This window comes from Ictalurus furcatus, chromosome 8 (genome assembly GCF_023375685.1).
Source record: "Ictalurus furcatus strain D&B chromosome 8, Billie_1.0, whole genome shotgun sequence".
Taxonomy (NCBI): Eukaryota; Metazoa; Chordata; class Actinopteri; order Siluriformes; family Ictaluridae; genus Ictalurus; species Ictalurus furcatus.
In genome coordinates this window covers 18547662-18569622 of record NC_071262.1, presented here as the reverse complement: position 1 = coordinate 18569622, position 21961 = coordinate 18547662, and the positions used below count along the sequence as shown (strand labels likewise).

General features: G+C 38.0%; 1 protein-coding gene and 1 long non-coding RNA gene across 6 annotated transcripts in view; one reads left to right on the top strand and one right to left on the bottom strand.

Moving 5' to 3' along the window:
- The window catches only part of ndrg4 (NDRG family member 4), a 39259-nt gene extending 27509 nt beyond the window's left edge, over positions 1–11750 (top strand). For 3 of the 5 annotated variants that reach the window (XM_053631266.1, XM_053631263.1, XM_053631264.1), the window contains 9 exons: positions 456–516; positions 760–903; positions 2762–2865; positions 3259–3315; positions 3877–3928; positions 7802–7849; positions 7994–8029; positions 9049–9100; positions 9399–10093. In XM_053631266.1, the coding sequence (XP_053487241.1) occupies positions 456–516; positions 760–903; positions 2762–2865; positions 3259–3315; positions 3877–3928; positions 7802–7849; positions 7994–8029; positions 9049–9100; positions 9399–9706 (862 nt within the window). In that variant the 3' untranslated portion in view covers positions 9707–10093. Of the gene's footprint in view, positions 1–455; positions 517–759; positions 904–2761; positions 2866–3258; positions 3316–3876; positions 3929–7801; positions 7850–7993; positions 8030–9048; positions 9101–9398; positions 10094–11108 lie in introns of those variants that run through there. The other 2 variants (XM_053631265.1, XM_053631267.1) reach the window with 2 other exon arrangements.
- A 4446-nt stretch (positions 11751–16196) lies between these two features.
- LOC128611614 (uncharacterized) lies at positions 16197–19800 on the bottom strand. The gene is made up of 2 exons (XR_008386581.1): positions 19566–19800; positions 16197–17444 (listed from the first exon to the last, which is right to left on the bottom strand). It is a non-coding gene; the product is annotated as an uncharacterized LOC128611614 (long non-coding RNA).
- Positions 19801–21961: the final 2161 nt, after the last annotated feature.

Sequence of the window (21961 nt, the reverse complement as noted above, 5' to 3'; positions counted from 1 at the left end):
GTACAGTGGGTTAGTATGGTTAGATTAATATTGATTACAGTGTCTGAGAATTGTTAAATTGGTTTGGGGTACAGTTGGTTAGTATGGTTAGATTAATATTGATTACGGTATGTGAGAATTGTTAGATTGTTCGGGTACAGTGGGTTAGTATGTTTAGATTAATATTGGTTACAGTGTGTGAGAATTGTTAGATTGATATGGGTAGAATGATTTCGACTAATATTGGTTAGAGTGTGTGAGTGTTAAATTATTATGGCTTGAATGAGTTAGTATGGTTAGATTAATATCGGTTAGAGTGTGTGAATATGTTTAAACTAGTATGGTTTAGAATTAGTGTTAGCATTAGTATGAGAGTACTACATGTGAATATATGTCTGATTACCTAATTTAGTGGTATTATTATTGTTGTTGTTATTATTATTATTATTAATATTATTATTATAATCCATCTCCAGATTTAAGAGCATTGTGGGAATTGGAGTAGGAGCTGGTGCATACATCCTCGCGAAGTTTGCTGTGAGTGTCGCTCCCTCCCTCTCTTTCTCTCTCACTCTCACTCAACTAGCCCATATTCTCTTAATCCTTCAAGGGGAATAACAGTTATTTAGTAGTTAATTAAATTGTGTGCAAGCTTTTTAATTTTTAAGTAACTTTCATGCATAGAAAGACTATGCAACAGAAAGGCTGATCATGGTGATAGTAGCCATCATCATCATCATTATTACAATTCTCTCTCTCACACACACTCTCTCTCTCTAGCTGATCTTTCCTGACCTCGTCGAGGGTTTAGTTCTGCTCAACATAGACCCAAACGGGAAAGGTTGGATCGACTGGGCTGCTTCCAAACTATCTGGATTGACCAGCACGCTGCCTGACACAGTCCTGCCTCACCTCTTCAGCCAGGTGGAAACACATACAAAATGAAAATCTGTGAACCTACTAGGGAATGTGCTGATTCCTTGATTGAGACTTGATTGAGTCTAAAAACTGCTAAATATTCAATAAGATATTAATGTCAGTGTGTAAAAGCTGCAGTGCAAAATTGCCCTGGGAAAGCAGACAAAAGCATAGTTTTGGTGGCAACTAGTATGTAAATACAAACAGTAAAATAAAACACATAAAATACTATACTCAAAAGTGCAATGAGGTTACGACCTGTTAAAAGGGCATACATTCCAGCTACAGTGGTAGGTGCAGAAGCTTTAAGGTTGAGATTAATGTCTCCAGTACAGGCAGTGATGTTCTCCCTGGTCTACCAGCCTGATGAATCCATTTGGCATACAGCCGAATATAAAAGAGCTGACGTGCTGGTTTGCAAAGTGTCTGATGCTATGGTGATTGTTGGTTGTAGCACTAATGTGGCGCCTCCATAACTGCAAGCGAAATGGGTACATAAATTCTATAGACAACACTTAAAGCAATGGGAGACAGTGGAGTATTGTAGGCTATTGCATTTACAGAAATGCTAGATATTTCAAAGTTGGACCAAATGAATCCAAATTGAACAAAATGGACTCCAGTACTGATTCAATCACCTGTGACTCATTCGCTGAGATGATTTGTTGATTAATTTATTGAGCCAACCATCATCACTTAACTCACTCATTGAGTCTGACCAGTTGGGTGACTTGATATGTCATGTTATCTAATCAGTGCACAGACTATGGTACAATCTTATAGATTCATATAAAGCCTAGAATTGTATGTGAAGCAATTTGGGGCTTGATATTCCCCTGGGACAAATTGAATCAATTAAATCAGACATACAGTTAATTGAAAAGGACAATTCAAAAGAATTGGTTTGGTAAACAGAATTGATCTTCAATAAATAATGGAGAAGAAACTCAGTACGTTTACATGGACAACAACAGTCCAATATTAACCCGATTAAGACAATACTCTGATTAAGAAACTACCATGTAAACAGCAATTTTTTCTTACCTTAATCCGATTAACGTTTTACTTGAAGTAAACACAAATGGAATTAAGACGTGGAGTATTCCTATTTTAGTCGCATTATCGACGTGTATTACAGACATGTACACACCTTAATCACACTATTGACGTCATGTAGGAGTTTTCACCGCATTTTGCGACAGGTCACGATCACACACGGCAGTGCTCAGCCGTTTTACAGCAAGCAAGAGAGCACGGCTGCGTCCGAAACCGCGTACTCGCCTACTATATAGTAGGCAAGAGACATGTATCTCGGCTACTATATAGTAGGTAAGTACGGACGCAGCCCATGGCTTCAAGCAGTCATCTATTTGCATGTACAGCATGACAAATAATTAACTGCACTTGAAGTGTTTGTAAAAATTAAAAATAAAAACACCCCAAACTCTATACGGTTCCATAACGAAGACGAACTGTATGTTGATACGTGAAATTCTGGAGGGAACGTCGGATGGTGTGGCGCGGTGAAATGATGTGTGCCGTTAATCGAACTATGTTCGATTAACATGTAAAACAGGAACATGAAAGGATTATTCTAAAAATGACTCATGTAAACACCTTAATCACAATATTGTCTTACTGAGAATAAGGTCAATAATTAGATTACTGCTGTCCATGTAAATATAGTCACTGTGCCAGATCACAACACCTTATTTAAGGAGCTCATGTCAACTAGGCAGATTTTAACAATAGTGAAGCACAGGACTTGTGATAACATAAACCAAAAACAGAGAACATGCGTCATGGAAGACCCATTCCATCCATTTTTAACAGCGGCATTGCTTATTGCACCTTTAATCTGCAGGAGGAGCTGATGAACAACAGTGAGCTGGTGCAGAGCTACCGGCAGCAGATCAACAACACAATCAACCAGTTCAATCTGCAGCTGTTCTGGAACATGTACAACAGGTATTTAGCATAAGTGTGTAGCAAAAAATTAGACACCATCATGAATAAATTGTATTGGATGTGACAAAGATTGTGAAGGTTTATTTACATTTACAGAAGTGATTATCAGATATCAGTCACTAATATACAGTAAAAGTAAACTGTAAGCAATTAGACTTAACATATAGACCAACGAACTGAGTATATGTCAGATGTTAGCTATTTAATTTAATATATAATGTCACAACCATTTTAGTGATGCTGTATATCAGGGACAGAATCAGTCCGTTCTATATATCTTAAGGATATTCAGGATGGTCAGACATTTCCATTTTATACATAACTCTGAGTTTAAAAGCATCTATTGGATCAGAACAGATTTATTGATGTGAATGGTCTGTTTTCGTCTCTTAGCCGTAGAGATCTGGAGATGAATCGCAGTGGGACTGTACTCAACGCCAAGACACTCAGGTGTGTTTTTATACATCTCCTTCACTCTTTCACTCCCTCTGCCTTTCCATTACTTACATTTCTCTCTGTATTTTTATTCATTTTTTTTGTCTATCTCACATCTTCATTCACGTGCCCTCTTTTTCTCTCTCACATTTATTTTCATCTCTCCTTTCTTCTTTTTCTGATTCTCTCTATTCTCACTGTTTGTCTAATTCTCGCTTTCTTTTTTTCATCCACACTGCCTCACACGTTATTGCTCTCTCTATATAACAGTGTCTATTGTCTCTTTTTTCTTCTCCTCCTATCGTTTTCCTGCTCTATCAATTCCTTGCTTGACAAATAACTATAACTCAATGCATTATGGGTATCCTTCGTCTAGTTGGATACAGTCTAAATGCAGTACCGATTGTAGAATTGCACTGGATATTCCCAAAATAGTGCAGTTCCTCACTTTTCCCTTTTTTGTTTTTCTTTCCTTCACTTTCTCTGTCTATCTAGTTTTGCTTTCTAGCATAATTGTATATGTATTGTATGTAATCTTGCTCTTTCTCTCTCTGTTATTATCTGTTTGTCTTCTAGATGCCCAGTGATGCTGGTGGTTGGAGATAATGCTCCAGCTGAGGAGGGTGTGGTGAGTGTTTTTCTTTGTCCTTTCCTTCCCTCCTTTCCTTTTCCTTACTCCTTCCTTCCCTCTTGGTCTGAAAGCCTGTTTACTTACATCAGAAATCAAACAAATATACTAAATTGTATTCATCTACAGTATTGCTATTCAAATTCTTTCAAACTCAAATGTGTGTTTGCATAAATCTTCATATTAACATGAAATATATTTGAATACCATGTCCTCAAACTATTTATTTCATTTTTTGTGACACCAAATGTACATACAGTCACACAGTAGGCTCCTATCATACTGATTATGGAGTAAATAGTCTTCAGATGCCTGTTTGGACTGAAGTATAAACCAGGAGAATGCAAAAGCCTAAGTCGACTACCAAAACTCTTCTTATTCCATCTATACTTTCTACACATTCTCTTGGGTCCCTATGGGTTTTCTGGCAGTTTTTCAGAAAAACAGAGGTAAGCCAGCCTTCCCCCTCTGTCTCTTTATCTCTGGGACAGATGGTACAGGATTTAGGTCAGTCTCCCGGACTGTGTGCCCAATCATTTTAGCTATATTTTATAGCTAAGTATGAATCCTGGGTCACTGCACCATCACATCACATCACATCACATCAAGCCACTAGTGTGTAAGTGGAAGAGAGAGATTGAGAGAAAGAGTAAATAAAGTAGGGCAAAGAGGCGGAACGGAGTAAGAGATGCTATGAGATCGAGAGCAAAAAGAGGAGGGATTACAGTAACTGTATCATTTGTGACAAGAGAAAGAAAAAACAAGACAGAGCAATAATGGGAGCATAACACCGAAAAACAGAGTGATTGAGACGAGCAATATAAAGTGGGCGACGAAAAAATGATTGATTCTTATATTCTCTTTACACATGAATAAGCATTTTTTAACTGAAAATGCAAAAAATAAAAGCAAAGAATCACAAATTCATACAGGATATGTTTTTAATAAATTGACATTTGAGATTCAGTCATAGAAAAGATTTTTTCATAATACCTGCTTTGAACCTGCTTTTAGTTACATGAAGCATTATATGATTATATAGTTTTATTAAACATGCTTTGTTATTTTTCTTTTTTATAATCAGTCAATTGATAAATAATGTTTTAAAATGTGAGAAGAAAGTACACATGTCCACTGTGGACGTGTCTCAAATTACGCAGCATCTCTAAATGTCACAGTGCATTATGGGTCTTCTACTCCCACTAGGGTACATTGTTTAGATCCAGCCTAAATGCAGTACAGATTGTAGTAACAGTGTAGGAATGCACTGTATATTCTTAACTTTCTCACTACAACAAAGACGCAACCCCAAAATAGTGCACTATGTAGTGAGTCAGGTTGGACGGACCACAAATAAACGGACTGTGTCTGATCGTATGTGTTACGTACTTGTGTGCTGCGTGTGTGTGTGTATGTGAGTCTCTGTTTGTTTGTGTGCATTTCTGCATAAATCTGATGCCTCAGGGATTTACAGCACTGTGGAGTGACTCATGTAGTACTGAAATATCTGGGTCAGCACACACACACGCACATACGCACATATATATATTATATATGTGTGTGTGTGTGTGTGTGTGTGTGTGTGTGTGTATATATATATATATATATATATATATATATATATATATATATATATATATATATATATATATATATATATATATATACACACACACACACACATATACATACAGTGAGGGGAAAAAAGTATTTGATCCCCTGCTGATTTTGTATGTTTGCCCACTGACAAAGAAATGATCATTCTATAATTTTAATGGTAGATATCTTTGAACAGTGAGAGACAGAATAACAAAATAACAACAAAAAAATCCAGAAAAACGCATGTCAAAAATGTTATAAATTGATTTGCATTTTAATGAGGGAAATAAGTATTTGACCCCTCTGCAAAACATGACTTAGTACTTGGTGGCAAAACCCTTGTTGGCAATCACAGAGGTCAGACGTTTCTTGTAGTTGGCCACCAGGTTTGCACACATCTCAGGAGGGATTTTGTCCCACTCCTCTTTGCAGATCTTCTCTAAGTCATTAAGGTTTCGAGGCTGACGTTTGGCAACTCGAACCTTCAGCTCCCTCCACAGATTTTCTATGGGATTAAGGTCTGGAGACTGGCTAGGCCACTCCAGGACCTTAATGTGCTTCTTCTTGAGCCACTCCTTTGTTGCCTTGGCCGTGTGTTTTGGGTCATTGTCATGCTGGAATACCCATCGACGACCCGTTTTCAATGCCCTGGCTGAGGGAAGGAGGTTCTCACTCAAGATTTGAGAGTACATGGCCCCGTCCATCGTCCCTTTGATGCGGTGAAGTTGTCCTGTCCCCTTAGCAGAAAAACACCCCCAAAGCATAATGGTTCCACCTCCATGTTTGACGGTGGGGATGATGTTCTTGGGGTCATAGGCAGCATTCCTCCTCCTCCAAACACAGCGAGTTGAGTTGATGGCAAAGAGCCCCATTTTGGTCTCATCTGACCAGAACACTTTCACCCAGTTGTCCTCTGAATCATTCAGATGTTCATTGGCAAACTTCAGACGGGCATGTATATATGTTTCTTGAGCAGGGGGACCTTGCGGGCGCTGCAGGATTTCAGTCCTTCACGGCATAGTGCGTTACCAATTGTTTTCTTGGTGACTATGGTCCCAGCTGCCTTGAGATCATTGACAAGATCCTCCCGTGTAGTTCTGGGCTGATTCCTCACTGTTCTCATGATCATTGCAACTCCACGAGGTGAGATCTTGCATGGAGCCCCAGGCCAAGGGAGATTGACAGTTCTTTTGTGTTTCTTCCATTTGCGAATAATCGCACCAACTGTTGTCACCTTCTCACCAAGCTGCTTGGCAATGGTCTTGTAGCCCATTCCAGACTTGTGTACGTCTACAATCTTGTCCCTGACATCCTTGGAGAGCTCTTTGGTCTTGGCCATGGTGGAGAGATTGGAATCTGATTGATTGATTGCTTCTGTGGACAGGTGTCTTTTATACAGGTAACGAACTGAGATTAGGAGCACTCCCTTTAAGAGGGTGCTCCTAATCTCAGCTCGTTACCTGTATAAAAGACACCTGGGAGCCAGAAATCTTTCTGATTGAGAGGGGGTCAAATAAATCTACCATTAAAATTATAGACTGATCATTTCTTTGTCAGTGGGCAAACGTACAAAATCAGCAGGGGATCAAATACTTTTTTCCCTCACTGTGTGTGTAATATATATATATATATATATATAATATATATATATATATATATATATATATATATATATATATATATATATATATATATATATATATATATATATATATAAAATATATAATATATAGTTAATGTTTTCTTGTTTCCAGTCCTGTTCTTTTTTTCACAAGTTAGAGTTTGGTCTTATCTGACTGAAACTCATGGTTCCAGCTCTAGATCCACTGATGCTTGGTTCAGCACTGTGTTTTGTGAATTGCTCTCAGGAAGGGCTTCTTTCTTTTCCTTCCTTATAATCAGCTTGTTGTTGTGATGATGTGTAATAGTTGATTTCAGAACTACACTAAACTGTCCCATTCGTCTTTTTGCACACAATTGTTTTTGCCCATTCTTTTTAATAGATGTCATTAATTCTGGAATTAACTGTCTAAAAAATATTATAAGAAATTATACTGTATATTGTGTTTTAGATCAGCATGACTTATCAATACATACTGTATAACTGTATAGCATAATGTTAATGATATATCTATTTCAAATTTTCTCACAGTAGACCAGTATTTCATCATTGTTGATCTGCAAGTATGTACATGCATAAATGTGACTTTCTCGACTAAAATAGGAATCTTTATATTAAAGATTTCCATCCTTTTAAAAAAAATTTATCTTCAGGTTGAGTGCAACTCCAAGCTGGACCCGACCAACACCACGTTCCTGAAGGTAAAAGACAGTCATCACACATCAACTTAAAATGAACAAATTACACAATTAAAAATAACTATTTCTTCATATTTTACTGATTTGAAAACCATTCAATGAACGTGGTAACCCTTGAGGTTTAAAGACCTGTGTGTTTTGTTTCAGATGGCTGACTCGGGTGGACTGCCTCAGATCACACAGGTCAGAATACAGATACAGGATCAGCATGTGTGCTGTTTCAATTGAGCTTTTTCTTCATGGATAAGCCCACTGAGTCAGTGAAATCAAGTCGATTGAAGCACTTTTATAAACTATGTTCAAAGTAATTAAGGCTTAGGACACATCATGTCTGCTCCATGTATCAACTTGAACTCCATTTCCCAGAATCCTTAGCCAAACAGCTCACATGATCTACTACCCCATTCTAATCTCCCTGACCTCTAATCACAACCACCTGCTCCCTTTCAGAAATTTAATTGGAATTGAAATTCAGTTGGTTTTAAAAGAGAAATCTAAAAACATAAATTTTATTTCACGCATAATGGCGCACAAATGAAATAACAAAATGAACTACATGTACAATCATTTTCTAAACAGCATTTAGTCTCTCTCTTCATTCACATTTTTGGCTTTGCGTTCAAAATAAAATTTGGGTAACTCCAAACCCTGTCCATACCTGACAGGACAAAAATGATGTAAACAGTGTGCTATTTGAAGGTTGCTTTTATATTGGAGCTAGTAGTCTAATGTAGCCCAGTTTTGCCATGTACAAAATGTATTCCCTCAGTAGTATGAATAAACAATTTAATTAATTTAAAAAATGTTCAGCATTTTCCCCCAATTTGGCAACCGGCCAATTCCCACCTACTAACTTGAAATGAATAAAATGATCTAAAATCAAGCTGAGTAATCTTATATTTCAGTTATAATAATAATAATAATAATTTAACAGCCATGCTTTTTACCCAAGTCTGATATTTGTGTGGCATGATACCAGACTACTGAGAAGATAGTGATTCCAGCTTCAAAATGGCCGCTATGATTGTTTTTAGCTCTGCAGCAGCAAAGCTACCGAAACAAACTTTGGACCCCAAACACATTTAGTTGATAGATTCTATCTGCAAAAATAGATAAACTGAGTATGTTTCGTTTTTGTACTGATTGTGTATCATTGTTCATGATGTTGTGAGTTCATTAACCCTCAACTGTTTTTGCCTCAGCCTGGAAAACTGACGGAGGCCTTTAAGTACTTTCTGCAGGGCATGGGCTACAGTAAGTGTTATTAATAATTATTATTATTAGTCTTTTTGAATTAGAACAATTTTGGTCTGTATCAACTAATTTCGTTTGAGATTGTAATTTCTAAATCTGGTCCTAACTGCATTCAGTCAGTCTGTTTAACATTATCAGGTAGACAGCTTATGTGTGAAGGTAGGGAAAGATGCGTGCGTGTGAGTGAGTGTGTGTGTGTGTGTGTGTGTGTGTTTGTGCATCTTGTGTGTGCAGGAATGCATAGTTTTGTTGTAACCTTTCCCTTTGTGTTTGTGTGCGTTTTCCTGTCCTCTCTCAGTCGCGTCTATAAAGGATCGGAGGATGAGTGGAGGGCCAGGTATTTCCTGTTTCCTCTCCTGCCTCCTCCATCTGAAACTAATTTTTCACTCTGTTGGATCTTCCCATCCCTCCTTTCTTTTGTTGACCCTGTTTGAATGTGTGATTTCTGTTGGTTTGTTGTCATTTTGCAGACCAGCCATCAAAATGTCCCATCATGCTCTCTGCATGGCCGACTACACCGGCTCTGGCCAAAAAGGGAGAAATGCTTGCGAAATAGGTTTAATGGTCACAACTGCACACAAGTTATATACAATACTGCCACATTAAAGACAACAGGAGGCTTGCTCAACCAGAGAGCTTGCAAATGTGTATTAGCACGATGCTTGAGAATGTTCTGATGAGGATGTTGTATGACCTGAGGATGTGAGAAAGGTGAAAATTTATGGAGAATGAGACCTGAGAACATACCCCCCAGCTGTGAAACTCGTGCATTGTTCCAACGCTGCTTCTGATGGGCCCTTGTCAATGTCTTCTCAGTTTTAAAATATACCACAGAACACACAAATGCTAATATATCAAGATTCCAGTCAGTTAACTTTCTAACCTTGTTTATAGTCCTTTTATTTTGAAAGTTATTATTTGTTGAAACTCAAGTCTCAGCTAATATGCTGCATTATACAACAGTACCATTGAAGTCTCGAATTCTGAGCGGTCAGAAGGTGTTCATTTTCTGTAACTGTAGCTCTGACTATAATTCCTATAACATAAGTGATAACTAACTTGTTTTGCAGATATCAATGATGCACAACATTAATTGATAAAATAATATTATATGTATAACGTGTCGCGCTTTAATAAATAGCTAATTGTTAGTGTTGCTTAATTGCTGTGCAATAAAACACTTCGGGACTTGTAGGAAAAAAAATTATTTTGGGGTGATTAGCATTAGTTATGTTTCAATTCAAGTTGCAAATTTAACTTACAGTATGTGAAAAATTGAATATCACATAAAACATTTGTGAACAAAGCACCGTTTCCATTCCATGTTTCCAATTCAATTATGACTTCCGGGGAAACTGGCACATCTCGCTCTCCAACGTTTTTACTTTTCTGAGCCACTTATCCACTCACCTGATTTGTTGAGGCAAAGTCACGTGATGTTTTTGATGCACATCAAGGAATGTATTCGATAAATGGGTTTCCATCGTACTTTTATGTGCATCTCTTCTTTTTATGTTTTTTATGTGCATTTTGGAGATTTTATTTGCATCTGGTGTTTCCATCCATACAATATCCCAAAATTTGCATAAAAACACGTGGATGGAACCATAGCTATTGATTCACCCAGTCACACACTTTCAGTAAGAGCTTTATCTAGGTTAGAGTCAGTGTGGATCTGATGCCTATCTGGAGAACACTGGGCTTGAGGTGGGAATACTACTGACTCGTGCGGGGAAGTGGACACTTAAAAACAGTGTTGGAGCGCAGGACTGGGTTTGCCCTTCTCCATTGCATGAAACTGTTTTTTAAGTTTTAAAAAGAAAAGATTTATTTGAAAAAAATCTTATATTCTGACATTCACTCTTGAATACAGGTTGATGAGCTACTATAAGTAACACTAGCATGCCATCCTAACCACCCTCCTCGCTTCATAGCATGCAGTTCAGCACCATCATACTTCTGTTTTCACCTCTCTCTCTCTCTCTCTCTCTCTCTCTCTCTCTCTCAGTGCCCTCGGCCAGTATGACTCGACTGGCACGCTCTCGCACTGCTTCTCTGACCAGCGGCGGCTCCGTGGACGGCTCCCGCAACCGAGCATGCACACACTCGGACAGCACCGAGGGCGTGGGTCAGCTCAGCCACACCATGGAGGTGTCCTGTTGAACTCACACACATGCACACACACACCTACACACACACACACACACACACACGCACACACACACATATACAAGTGTAGATGGAGGGCATGAAACCGATAGCAGTAGGGACTGAGTTGAAGGAAAGGGCAGAGATTTGTTCCTCTGTGTGTTTCTGTTTTTGCTCCAGTGTCTTCCTCTGTCCTGCTTACATCATGCGAGCCCTGAAAACAACTCATATCATCTCCTGCTCTCATGTCCTATCACAGTCTCCAAGAGTGACTGGTGGCTTTAAAGCACAGATGGATTTTTGAGTAAAAAAAGAACAAAATCGTACAAACAAAAATAAAAAATGGGGAGTGTTCTTATTTCGGATAAACTGGAGAAATTCATGACTAACCAATGAGCTTGAGTGCTTTCATCCAATCAAAAAAAAACATAAGTCTGCATAATCTTCCTGACATTCCTTTAATGGTGGATGTTTGCAGTGTTGTAAATACGTTACTAATGGAACTTAAGACATTTCCACATTTATTTGTCAAAAATATTAAGGCCTATAAATCTTCACCATGTAAAATGTTTATTCAGATTGAAATGACTGTGTTAGGGGAGAGTTGCTGCTGTGACTTTCTCTAGAAATCCTGTAACGGTAAAGTAAAGTAAAAAGGCAAAGGGAGTTTCAGCTCCACAGTGCAGATGGTTGCAATCTACAGTAGCTGGCTAATATTAAGTAGAAGTGGAAAACCACGCATTAGATTGAATAACAAAATACACCAAAGGCAAACAGATGTGTGTTTTCTTTTCATTCTGGTTTAAAAAAAAAAAAAATTAGCTAGCTAGCAAGCTACCGTGGCCGGGAAGCTGGCTACTCTTGGGTCTGTGTGTTATATTGTAGAACTGCGACTAAATTTATTCATGAATTTCTCCATCTTAGGGTTTAAAAGCAGGAAGCGGGTTGAGGGATGTCTTGTGGCAGCATACTGTAATTCCAGTTCTCTGTCTTAGCCATGAGCAAAAGGATTGTTTGATTGAGACTACAGCCAATCAAGTTTGAAGATGTCAGTTCTCAGCCAATCATCACAGCTCATTTGCATTTCAAAATACTTCTGATAAAGATGTGCTCGAAATAGCACCCTACACTCCTTTCCGTATAAAATCAATTACAGATATTCTGTATTTCGTAAGCTATGTTGTTTTGACATTAACTTATTGCAGTGAATTAGTACATGATTTCAGATCGTATTATAAAACTACAAAACTCTAAAACAGTAAAATCCTGTGCACTACCCTGCTAAGTAAGTACTACATGTTAATTATAGTGTGCACTACTATACCAGTGATTCCTTCAGTTAAATGTAGTGTACTCATTCTAGTATGCATGAGTATAGTAGTGAAAACTATTCTATTAATGACACTATCCACTCTGCCTAGTAAAACTGTAGCTCTAGCAGTGCTTACATCACTTAACTGTAGTATAATCATTGTAGTACACTGTTTTAGCCATGACACCTTTGTTCATCTTTAGTATGCTAATGGTAGTGCACTACTCTGAAAGTGACTACACCCTTCAACTGTAGTATACTCAGTGACGTATGCGCTACTCCTGCCATGATCACTCCATCCAAATCTAATTTACTATCTGTAATGTTTGTTAATCTACCCGTAACTTCACTTCAATGTAGCATACTCCTCATAGTGTGCACTACTTAACCAGTGACTACTCCACCTGTAGTACACTTATAGTAGTGCGCACTATTCTAGCTCTGTTTGACTTTAGCCGTGACTATTTCATCCTACTCTAGTACACTAACTATAGTGTGCACTACTCTAGTGTCTGCTTTATTTACATGTTGCATACTCACAATGTGTACACTCCACTAGTGATGACAACTACATTTGAATCTAGTACCCTAGGTTTAGTGTGTATTACTCTATCAGTGAGTACTGTTTGATTTTAGTGTACTCACTGTATTGTAGTGTACACTCCTTCATCAGGTCCTGGTACACTAACTCTAGTTCACATTACCTACCACCTACATAATTTCTTCAACCAAATCTAGTACACTAATTGGAAAGTACACTAGCTCTAGCGTGCACTACTGTTACAGTTTTTACTCCACCCAGTCCTGTACTGAGTGTAGCAGTGCGCATTACTTTACCAAAGAATCCTGGTAGTGCACTCTTTAATATTCTTTTAACTCTACTACAGTAATTGCAGTGTACACAACTGTAGCATAGACTTCTCCAATCAACACTACCTAGAGTTGCACTATTCCAACAGTGCACATGCTGCGTCTCAATTCACCTACTTGTACTATGTACTAAAAGTATGTACTCTTTCTGTGAAGAAAAAGTAAACATTTTTCAATGTGTAGCAAAATAGTATGCAAGTACTGGGACATACTAACACGCCATGTAATGGAAGAGAACATTGTTGCCGAGTTTTGCACACAAACAAACTCCTCTTTGCATTTCAGCTTTTCTTCATTATTATTCCTTATGTAATTTATACTAGATCATTTAATTTACTATTCCTTTGACTTACTTTTTTATTTTTATTTTTTATGATAAACATGGTACTCTTTTTACACAGTCTACTTCCATTAAAAAGTAATAGATCATAGCCTTGAGGGTGTGTTTTTTTGGGGGGGTTTCCCCCCATTTCTACTCTTTTTACACAACATCCAACCATTAATCTTACGTGACAATAAAAAAGTTTGGTTAGTGCTTAACATTTAAGTTCTTACACTTAAATACTGAAGATGCATCGCCGAGGTTACACTCGTCTGCCATATTTGCCGGTTGAATTTGGCAAAGCAAACAGTCAAAAAACTCCTCCTTCACGCAAGGAGTTGTGGGCAGTATTAGCTGAAAAAGTGTCCGTAGATCCACACTTCGAAGATATACCAGAAATAGTAGACCATCCCGCTACCTTTTGGATACTCACTTCAATATACTACGATTTGGGACGCGCTAATTCTAATCTCGGATACTATTTAGGATGGATAGTAGGTGAATTGAGATGCAGCAACACATTATATTTTAGTATGCTCATTGTAGTGTGCACTCCCCTCTGGCATGGAAGTGGTTCTGCCTGGGATCGGTTTATCACGGTTTCCTTTCTGTAGACAATCACCCTCTGACCCGAACCAAACCGGAACTGTGAACTGAGGCTGAACTTGTGTGCAGATGGAGAGGTCATAGGTCATAAGCCAGTCTGTGGAACTGGAAGGCAGCAACCTTGCTTTTCTTACAGCATCTAACTCAAAGGAAGTGTATACCAAAGTACTGTACACACATGGGTTCTGTAAAACCACTCTGCATTCAGGCTCTTCTCTGGTTCCCTGATGAACAAATGAATGTGAAAATAAGCTGCACTGATAGGCAATGCTAAGCACATGAGCTGTAAAATGATTGGCTAGAGCTGCTCCATGATTGTATTTTCAATAAGAAAGGTGTGAATGCTCGTTGTGTCCCCTCCCCTTTCACTGCCTTACTGAATGTTACTTCTCTCAGCTTCCTCAATCTTGTAGGAAGTGATGTACTCACTATATTCACTACTGCAGGGGTGTTTCCTGTTCATGTGTGTCTGTGAGGGGTGGGGCTTTCTGGAGTGTCGTGCTCCAAGCTTGGAATGTAGGGCAAATCCCAAACCCACAAAACTCCCTTCCCCTAAAAACTCAAGGTGCCCCGACCCTTACAGATGCATGCAGTCGCCCCAAAGGGCTAATCGACCCCTCGACTCCTTCGTTATTGTCGAGGTACCACTCCTACAGCACACGAGAGGGCACAAACTCATATGCTGTCCAGATAGAACGACGAATATGGCAGATTTCAAATAAATTGTATTTTGTAGGTTATATGAAAAGGAGAGAGAGGGGGTGTGTGAGTGTGTGTGTGAGAGAGAGAGCAAATATGGGAGTCACGAAGGGTGTTCGACTCTTTGGACGGTGCTTGACTGAAACGTTTCTATTAGAAACAAGGGAATGAGGTAATAATGATACTAATAATTCAATTAATATTGCACGTGTTTAAATGTAGCACATGTAAAAATCAAACAGAACAGAAACAGAAATAAAGTATTAAAAAGGATGTAGGCTTAACATTTCAATTGAAGTAATGAAATGAAAATAAAATTAATGCTTTTAATTAATGAGTAAAAACAGACCAGGTTAGCCACCAGTAGAAGAAAGGTTCTTACGTCTTGAGACTGAGATTGGACAAGCCGTAAATTTATCCTGCCTCTGTTTGCATGATAATGTATAAACCCGAGACTGTGTTTCATTATTTCTGTCTGCCAGTTGTTAAGCATGCTTCCTGTTCTCCACATAGCCGAGTGTTTCCCACCACTGACTCGAGGTCAGGTTTTGTCTCTGACACTGTAGTAAATGGAACTGATGCCAGATGAGACTCTGAACATGATCTAGGATGTTGTCAGTGTGGCTCCGTCCCAAAACACCTCAACAGTCTGGGTTCAGCACTCCGTGACCTGCTTTTCACTTCCTGAACTTTACCTTAGCACTCATCACTCTCTTCCTGCTGTAGATATTCGCTGTTTTTAGATTATAACAAGCAAAAAGGATTGCTTTGTCTTGTGAAGGTATACAGTTCACACCCCCACAACCCTATTATTATTATTATTATTATTATTATTATTATTATTATCCATCATTTTTGTATTGAGCAATAAATAAGTTGTTGTGTTTTGAGATGGTTCTTCCTTTCAGAACTCAAAAAGAAGTCAGTAGGACTGAACCTTTCCTGCCTGATTAAAACAAGTGTTCATGTAAAATGTAAATCTATATAGAAGCCATCAATACAGTATATGTGTACTGATCATGTAACAACGATAAATAAACAAGAAAGTAACGATAAAATGACATGTTCTTGTCCCGTGTCTATGTGTGGTGTATCTGTAATGGATTGTTCTTACAGTATACAGAACATATTCTGCAAAGTAGTTGTTAGCATGTTTTATTTCAAGAATACAGTAGTATTGCATGCACAATTATTCATCTTAAGGCATAGACTATAATCTTTGGATCTACAAATTTAATAAAATAAAATACTAGACAAGCCAAACTTATCTAGCTACTACTGCAGTTTATATTAATACACATGTTCTAATTTATAGGGACAGCTAATCCACAGGGATTCTCCACATCTTAGCCTAATAATAAACCGATTCAAAATATTAGCTTCTGTAAGGTGATGTTTGCTTAACAATTATTGAAGTAGCCTCCATTGTCAGTGCTTTGTAACGGTCATAGATAAAGTTATAACTTCACCTTTTAAACTAACTACTTTCCACTTAGGTTTTAGGACAAATTTTACATCATGACATTGAACTTCTCATAGAACAAATGGTGGCAGAATTCTTGTGATTTCTGAGCTTGTGTGTCATGAGGTTTTGTGTGTTTCAGAGCATGGCCAAATGTCACTCATTATCCTAAAGAATTTGAGATAATACAAACTGACATGGACATAGTATACTGTGGTGGTGTTTTTTTTTTTTTTTGTACAGTTACAGAGGTTTTATTCAGTTATTTTCCTCAACACACCAGGGTCCAAAGGGATCACTTTTACTGCATGTACATGGTGGCCCATGGCAAATAAAGTCAAATTCAATATTCTTGGATCTGGGGCAAATGCTGTTGAATGCTGTAAAATCTATAACCCAGGGTCCTTCACTTAGGAGTTTTGGGATGTTACTGTTTGTCCCACTGTGACACCCCTGATCAGTTTTATTATTAGGATTATTACTCATCATTCCTTCATGTCCTGGCTTTTGCTTGCCAAAGAGAGAATTCTGCCCATCAGTACATTTTTGCTGAGTTATGGCCATGTTTCTGGATTTGCTTGTTTCGTCTTTAATCATTTTCTTAGGCTGTGATATCTTCACCGCTCTCTGTCCTGGATGTTCCTTAGCACAGAGAGATGTGTGAATCGCAGCTCCAGTTCTGGTCTGCAGAGGTAATAAACTGGTGGCTGCACATGGCTCTGGAAGCAATGGTGATTCCTTTACAGGTCTAGATTCAAGATGCATAGTAGTGCCCTGCACAGTCAGAACCTTATAGACTGTGGGTTTTTCAGTCAGCATGGCCTGTTGATCCTTCTGATGATTCATTGATCTTCTGTTACTTTTCAGGTCATCTTTGTCCTCATGTGGTTTGCAGCACCTCAGTTGTAAACTCGTGTCTGAGCAACTGAAAAAAAGAAACTGCACAGTTTAAACACAAAAACAAACATTAAAAAATGCTGTGCCTGACTCTGCCTCTATTTTGATTAATTACCGGGTTTAACAAATTATGATGTTTCTGCTCCCAGGCCTGCCCTGGTTCAATAGCAGCTAAGAGCAGTGGTGGACAAAAACGTAATAGCTGATTTTCTAATAAATACTCACAAAAATGCATCAAAATGGCTTTCCCTCCAAAGAAAACAAAGTTAAACATCCCCTCTATGCCCATTTTGGCAACGTGTACACAACTGGAACCAAATGTTGGCCGCTGCAGGTTGCCATAGTTACCACTGGTGGCGTATTTTGCGTAGCCTATTTAGTACGATATTGTATGACATGAAATGTAGACAGACACGTAATTTCAGCATTCCAAATTATATTTACATCGGAGATTACACTTCTACAAACATCCTGGATGTTAAATAAACTGTCTATTAAATGTGCATGTTCGTGTAAATTCATTTAGAGAGCCATCACTGAAATAATGAGTTATAACACTCAACTGGAGTTATTTGTGAAATAGGCTAAAATGATTTTTTTTGGTCAGCATCTATGAATATTTTGAATACAGCTCATCATATTTGGGATAATATACGGACAATATTTATCATTATTAACGTAGGCCGATTTAATATATTATTAATAGCAAATAAATGTAAAAAGATCCTTCATCAAAAATAATCGCACTTTATCCACTAGGTGGCAGTCCAGCGGTAATATTATCTGTCGACGGTTGTTCTTTCTGTATCCACCTAAACAAGTACAATACAGTATTTTCCAGGAATTTCTTCAGTTTATTGTTGTTCTGGCAGCCAACGACAGCACAGCTTGACCCTGAGCTCATTTGTATTCTTACTAACATTCAAAATGTTTGTTAAATTAATTCAATCGCTCTCTTTAGCCAGTTTTAATAAGGGTTCCCAGACATTTCACACATTAACAGTACATTTTGCTTTATTAAGAATGTTGTTCCAACAACATAATGGCACATAAAAAAATAAGCATAACGGAAGATCCCTGAAGTGCAGTGAGGTCATCCGGCTGAACAGTCATCATTAATTGACGTCACTTTGAAGTGACGCTTTAGAGAGTAAGGATATTCCATTTGACTTCTTTGATTCCTCTGTCCTCACATCTCATCCTTGCATCCTTCACTCACATCCTAAGGGGGTGGAGCTAAGATGCGAGGACAGGAAGCGAGGAAAGGAAATGTGGATGCAAATAAAAAATGAGAAGCACCAGTGATCTTCAAAGTATTGTACAGAAAATAACCTGTGTTTGTGATTACGTCTTAGCAAAACAACTGCCACTGACATGTACTGTGTGCCTGTAATAGCACAGCAAATGTTCAGTTTTAGATACTAACTCATTACACATAGTAAAGTATTTTATTTTATTGGGCTCACCAGAGTATTGTGAGGTAACCTCAGCCAGAAAAGTTTGACCAGTGTGTACATCAGCCTGTTGTGCTGAGCACTGATATTTTGTTGAGCCAGTAAATAACGTTTAGCCATCTTGACTAGCTGAACCATGGCAGCATCAACAAAATCGTCCCATCAACAAGTTGGCCAGGCTGAACCACCTCTAAGATGTCTCTTAGGGAGAAGGGACCAGATTCACATGTGCTCTGGTTGATGAGGCATTCCAAACATTGGTGGTGCTGAAGCAGAGCTGTCTCTTCAGCACCATAGCGGCAGTCGCAGGAGGAGTGCTCTTTCCCTTTTGTGTGTGTCAGGGAAATTACTAATTTTTACTTTGTAATAATTTTGTTCTTGTTCTGTTCATCTGAGGTTAATGCCTAAGAAGGCCATGTCATGTCACTGAGATCAGTATAGAATGTTTATCTGCTTACAGAGACACAAACATGTTCTTCTATTCAAGGTTTGTCTGCACATCTTCTAAGACCCTAAAACAAAGCCTGTTTGAACTGCCTCAAACCGCTATTTATCGGTACACAGAAGTGTGTCGTGCTCTGCGTTTCATATATATAGTAGTGGTTCAGCACAAGCGCTTCAGAGCGCTCTCATTATTCTATCCTGCTTTATTCTATCCTGTATTAACCATCTTTCTGTAATAAACCGTTTTTTACCTTCAGAGGACAAGTCTGCGAGTGTTGTCTAATTTTCACGACAATTTGGCGTCTCCTGACTGGGCTGCGTGAGTCTTTTCAACTTTTCTGGACAACAAGCAAACCGGAGGACGCTCGTGGAAGTTTCACCCTGAAAGCCGTGTTGACATACAGGCAGTTTGCTCTTTATTATGCAGAGCAAAAGACCAGCCTTGCCACTGACTTGTAAGAATCATCAAGAATTTAGAATTAGAATTAGAATTTTATGAAGTCATTGTGTATTGCTGTCTGTATGTAAGGGAGTCAATGATATAAGAAATGCGTGTATTACATTGAGAGAGAAGTATTACATGGAGCGATTTCTTATAAGAAGGTCCAAGAACTTCGCCTCTGCGACGGCAGAGATATTGGTGTTTCTTAGATCACAGCTTCAAAACTAAGAAATATACTGATGGGTATATATATATAGAGAGAGAGAGAGATAATAATGGTAAAAATATTTGCTAATGGAAAGAGTTCAGTTTGAGCGATAAATAAGTAAAGAGAGTACTTATTAAGAAGCGCAGGAGGTGCAGTATTTTTGCGGCGGATTATTATCAAGCGGCATGCCCCACTGACTGATTCCATCATATCAGCGGTACATGAAACATTTGGCAAATTTAACGCACAAGTAAATTTTACTGAGATAAAATAGTAATAATAATAATAATAGTAATAATAAAGAAGGGAAGAGAAAACTGCAAGTCCTACTAAATTGCTGTATGTGGACTCACAGGTAAACTCTTACATTCTTAAGGTTTTCTCTATTGAACCTATAGGTTATATGATTAATTGAATATCTAGAGATTTGGCACACACTAGAACCTTTCCTGTCTGTGCACGAGAAAGCATATTCACTTGATTTTCATAGCACATTAAATTGATTAAAACTTTGAAAGTTACAGAAGCTGTAAAAAAAAAAATAATGGGAAAAACATGCAGCAAAGCACATCCTGTGACACATGCTGTGGTATGTACAGGGTGTTCATATGTTGGTCCTAATATCACATTTATGCGAGTGAACTATGGAGAAGGCTGTTTGAACCAATATGATGTATAGGTTAAAGAATGTGCTTTCCCAGAAAAAAGTAGTTTTAGTCTCAGACAGTTAGAACAACAGAAATTTAATTTGGAGACAAAGGAGAGAGAGACCCCTAAAACAAAGAGCGAAGTGCAGTTTTTAGCAGACTGGAAGGCATTTGCTGAATGGCAGAGCGTTGATGAGGCATTCCAAACATTGGTGGTGCTGAAGCAGAGCTGTCTCTTTAGCATCATAGCGGCAGTCGCCTATCGCCACACATCTTAAAGCATAACGCTTCTTCTTTTTAGGCACCACATGTGTGTTTGGGACGCATTTTCTCTGAGAGTTTGGCTGTAAATAATTAAATTACACACACAAAAAGTCATTTTTATAAAATGCAGGCGATTTAAAAAAAAAAATTCCTTGATACAAATATGAATCATCTGGATGTAACTTACAGGCAGAGGCTGGTATGCGAGTTGTTTCTGAAGATTTAAAAAAAAAAAAAAAACCAAGAGTGTTAGTCACATGATGCTCTACGTTTATTTTTATACATACATACACATATATATAAAAATATATATAGTAACGGTACCTGGATGACTGAGTGTCGCTCTTTCCTGGGGTTCTCTCCAGGGGCCTTAAAACATCTCCCAATCCTTCTTGCACTTGAAATACCTGAGTGAGAGGAAAGGATTTAAAAAATGTTTGAACATATGACCAATATATGGTCAATGGTCAATACGATGTCCTTCTTGGGTCTCATGTTCTTCGGACCCGGGCTAGAGGGCGTTTCTGAGGTCATCGCTGCTTGGGGTCCCAGTGCCTGAGACATACATTGGAAATATTTAAATGCATCTGAATTTTGAGTCTGTTTATCAAGAATGTACATATAAATTTTAATTGTAACATCTAGTGTTTTCAACATTGACAGCTATAGAACCGAACATTAAAGACTAGCCAATAATAATATTGGACTAGCATATACAATTAAAAAACACTCTCACACACTCTCTCTATTGATATGATACTCTTCATTTATTTTTATACATACTGTAAATACACAGCTATATAAAGATGTGTTTAAAGCACATGGTGGTGCTGAATATGTAATATATATATATATATATATATATATATATATATATATATATATATATATATATATATATTATACAGTATCTCACAAAAGTGAGTACACCCCTCACATTTTTGTAAATATTTGATTATATCTTTTCATGTGACAACACTGAAGAAATGTCACTTTGCTACAATGTAAAGTAGTGAGTGTACAGCTTGTATAACAGTGTGAATTTGCTGTCCCCTCAAAATAACTCAACACACAGCCATTAATGTG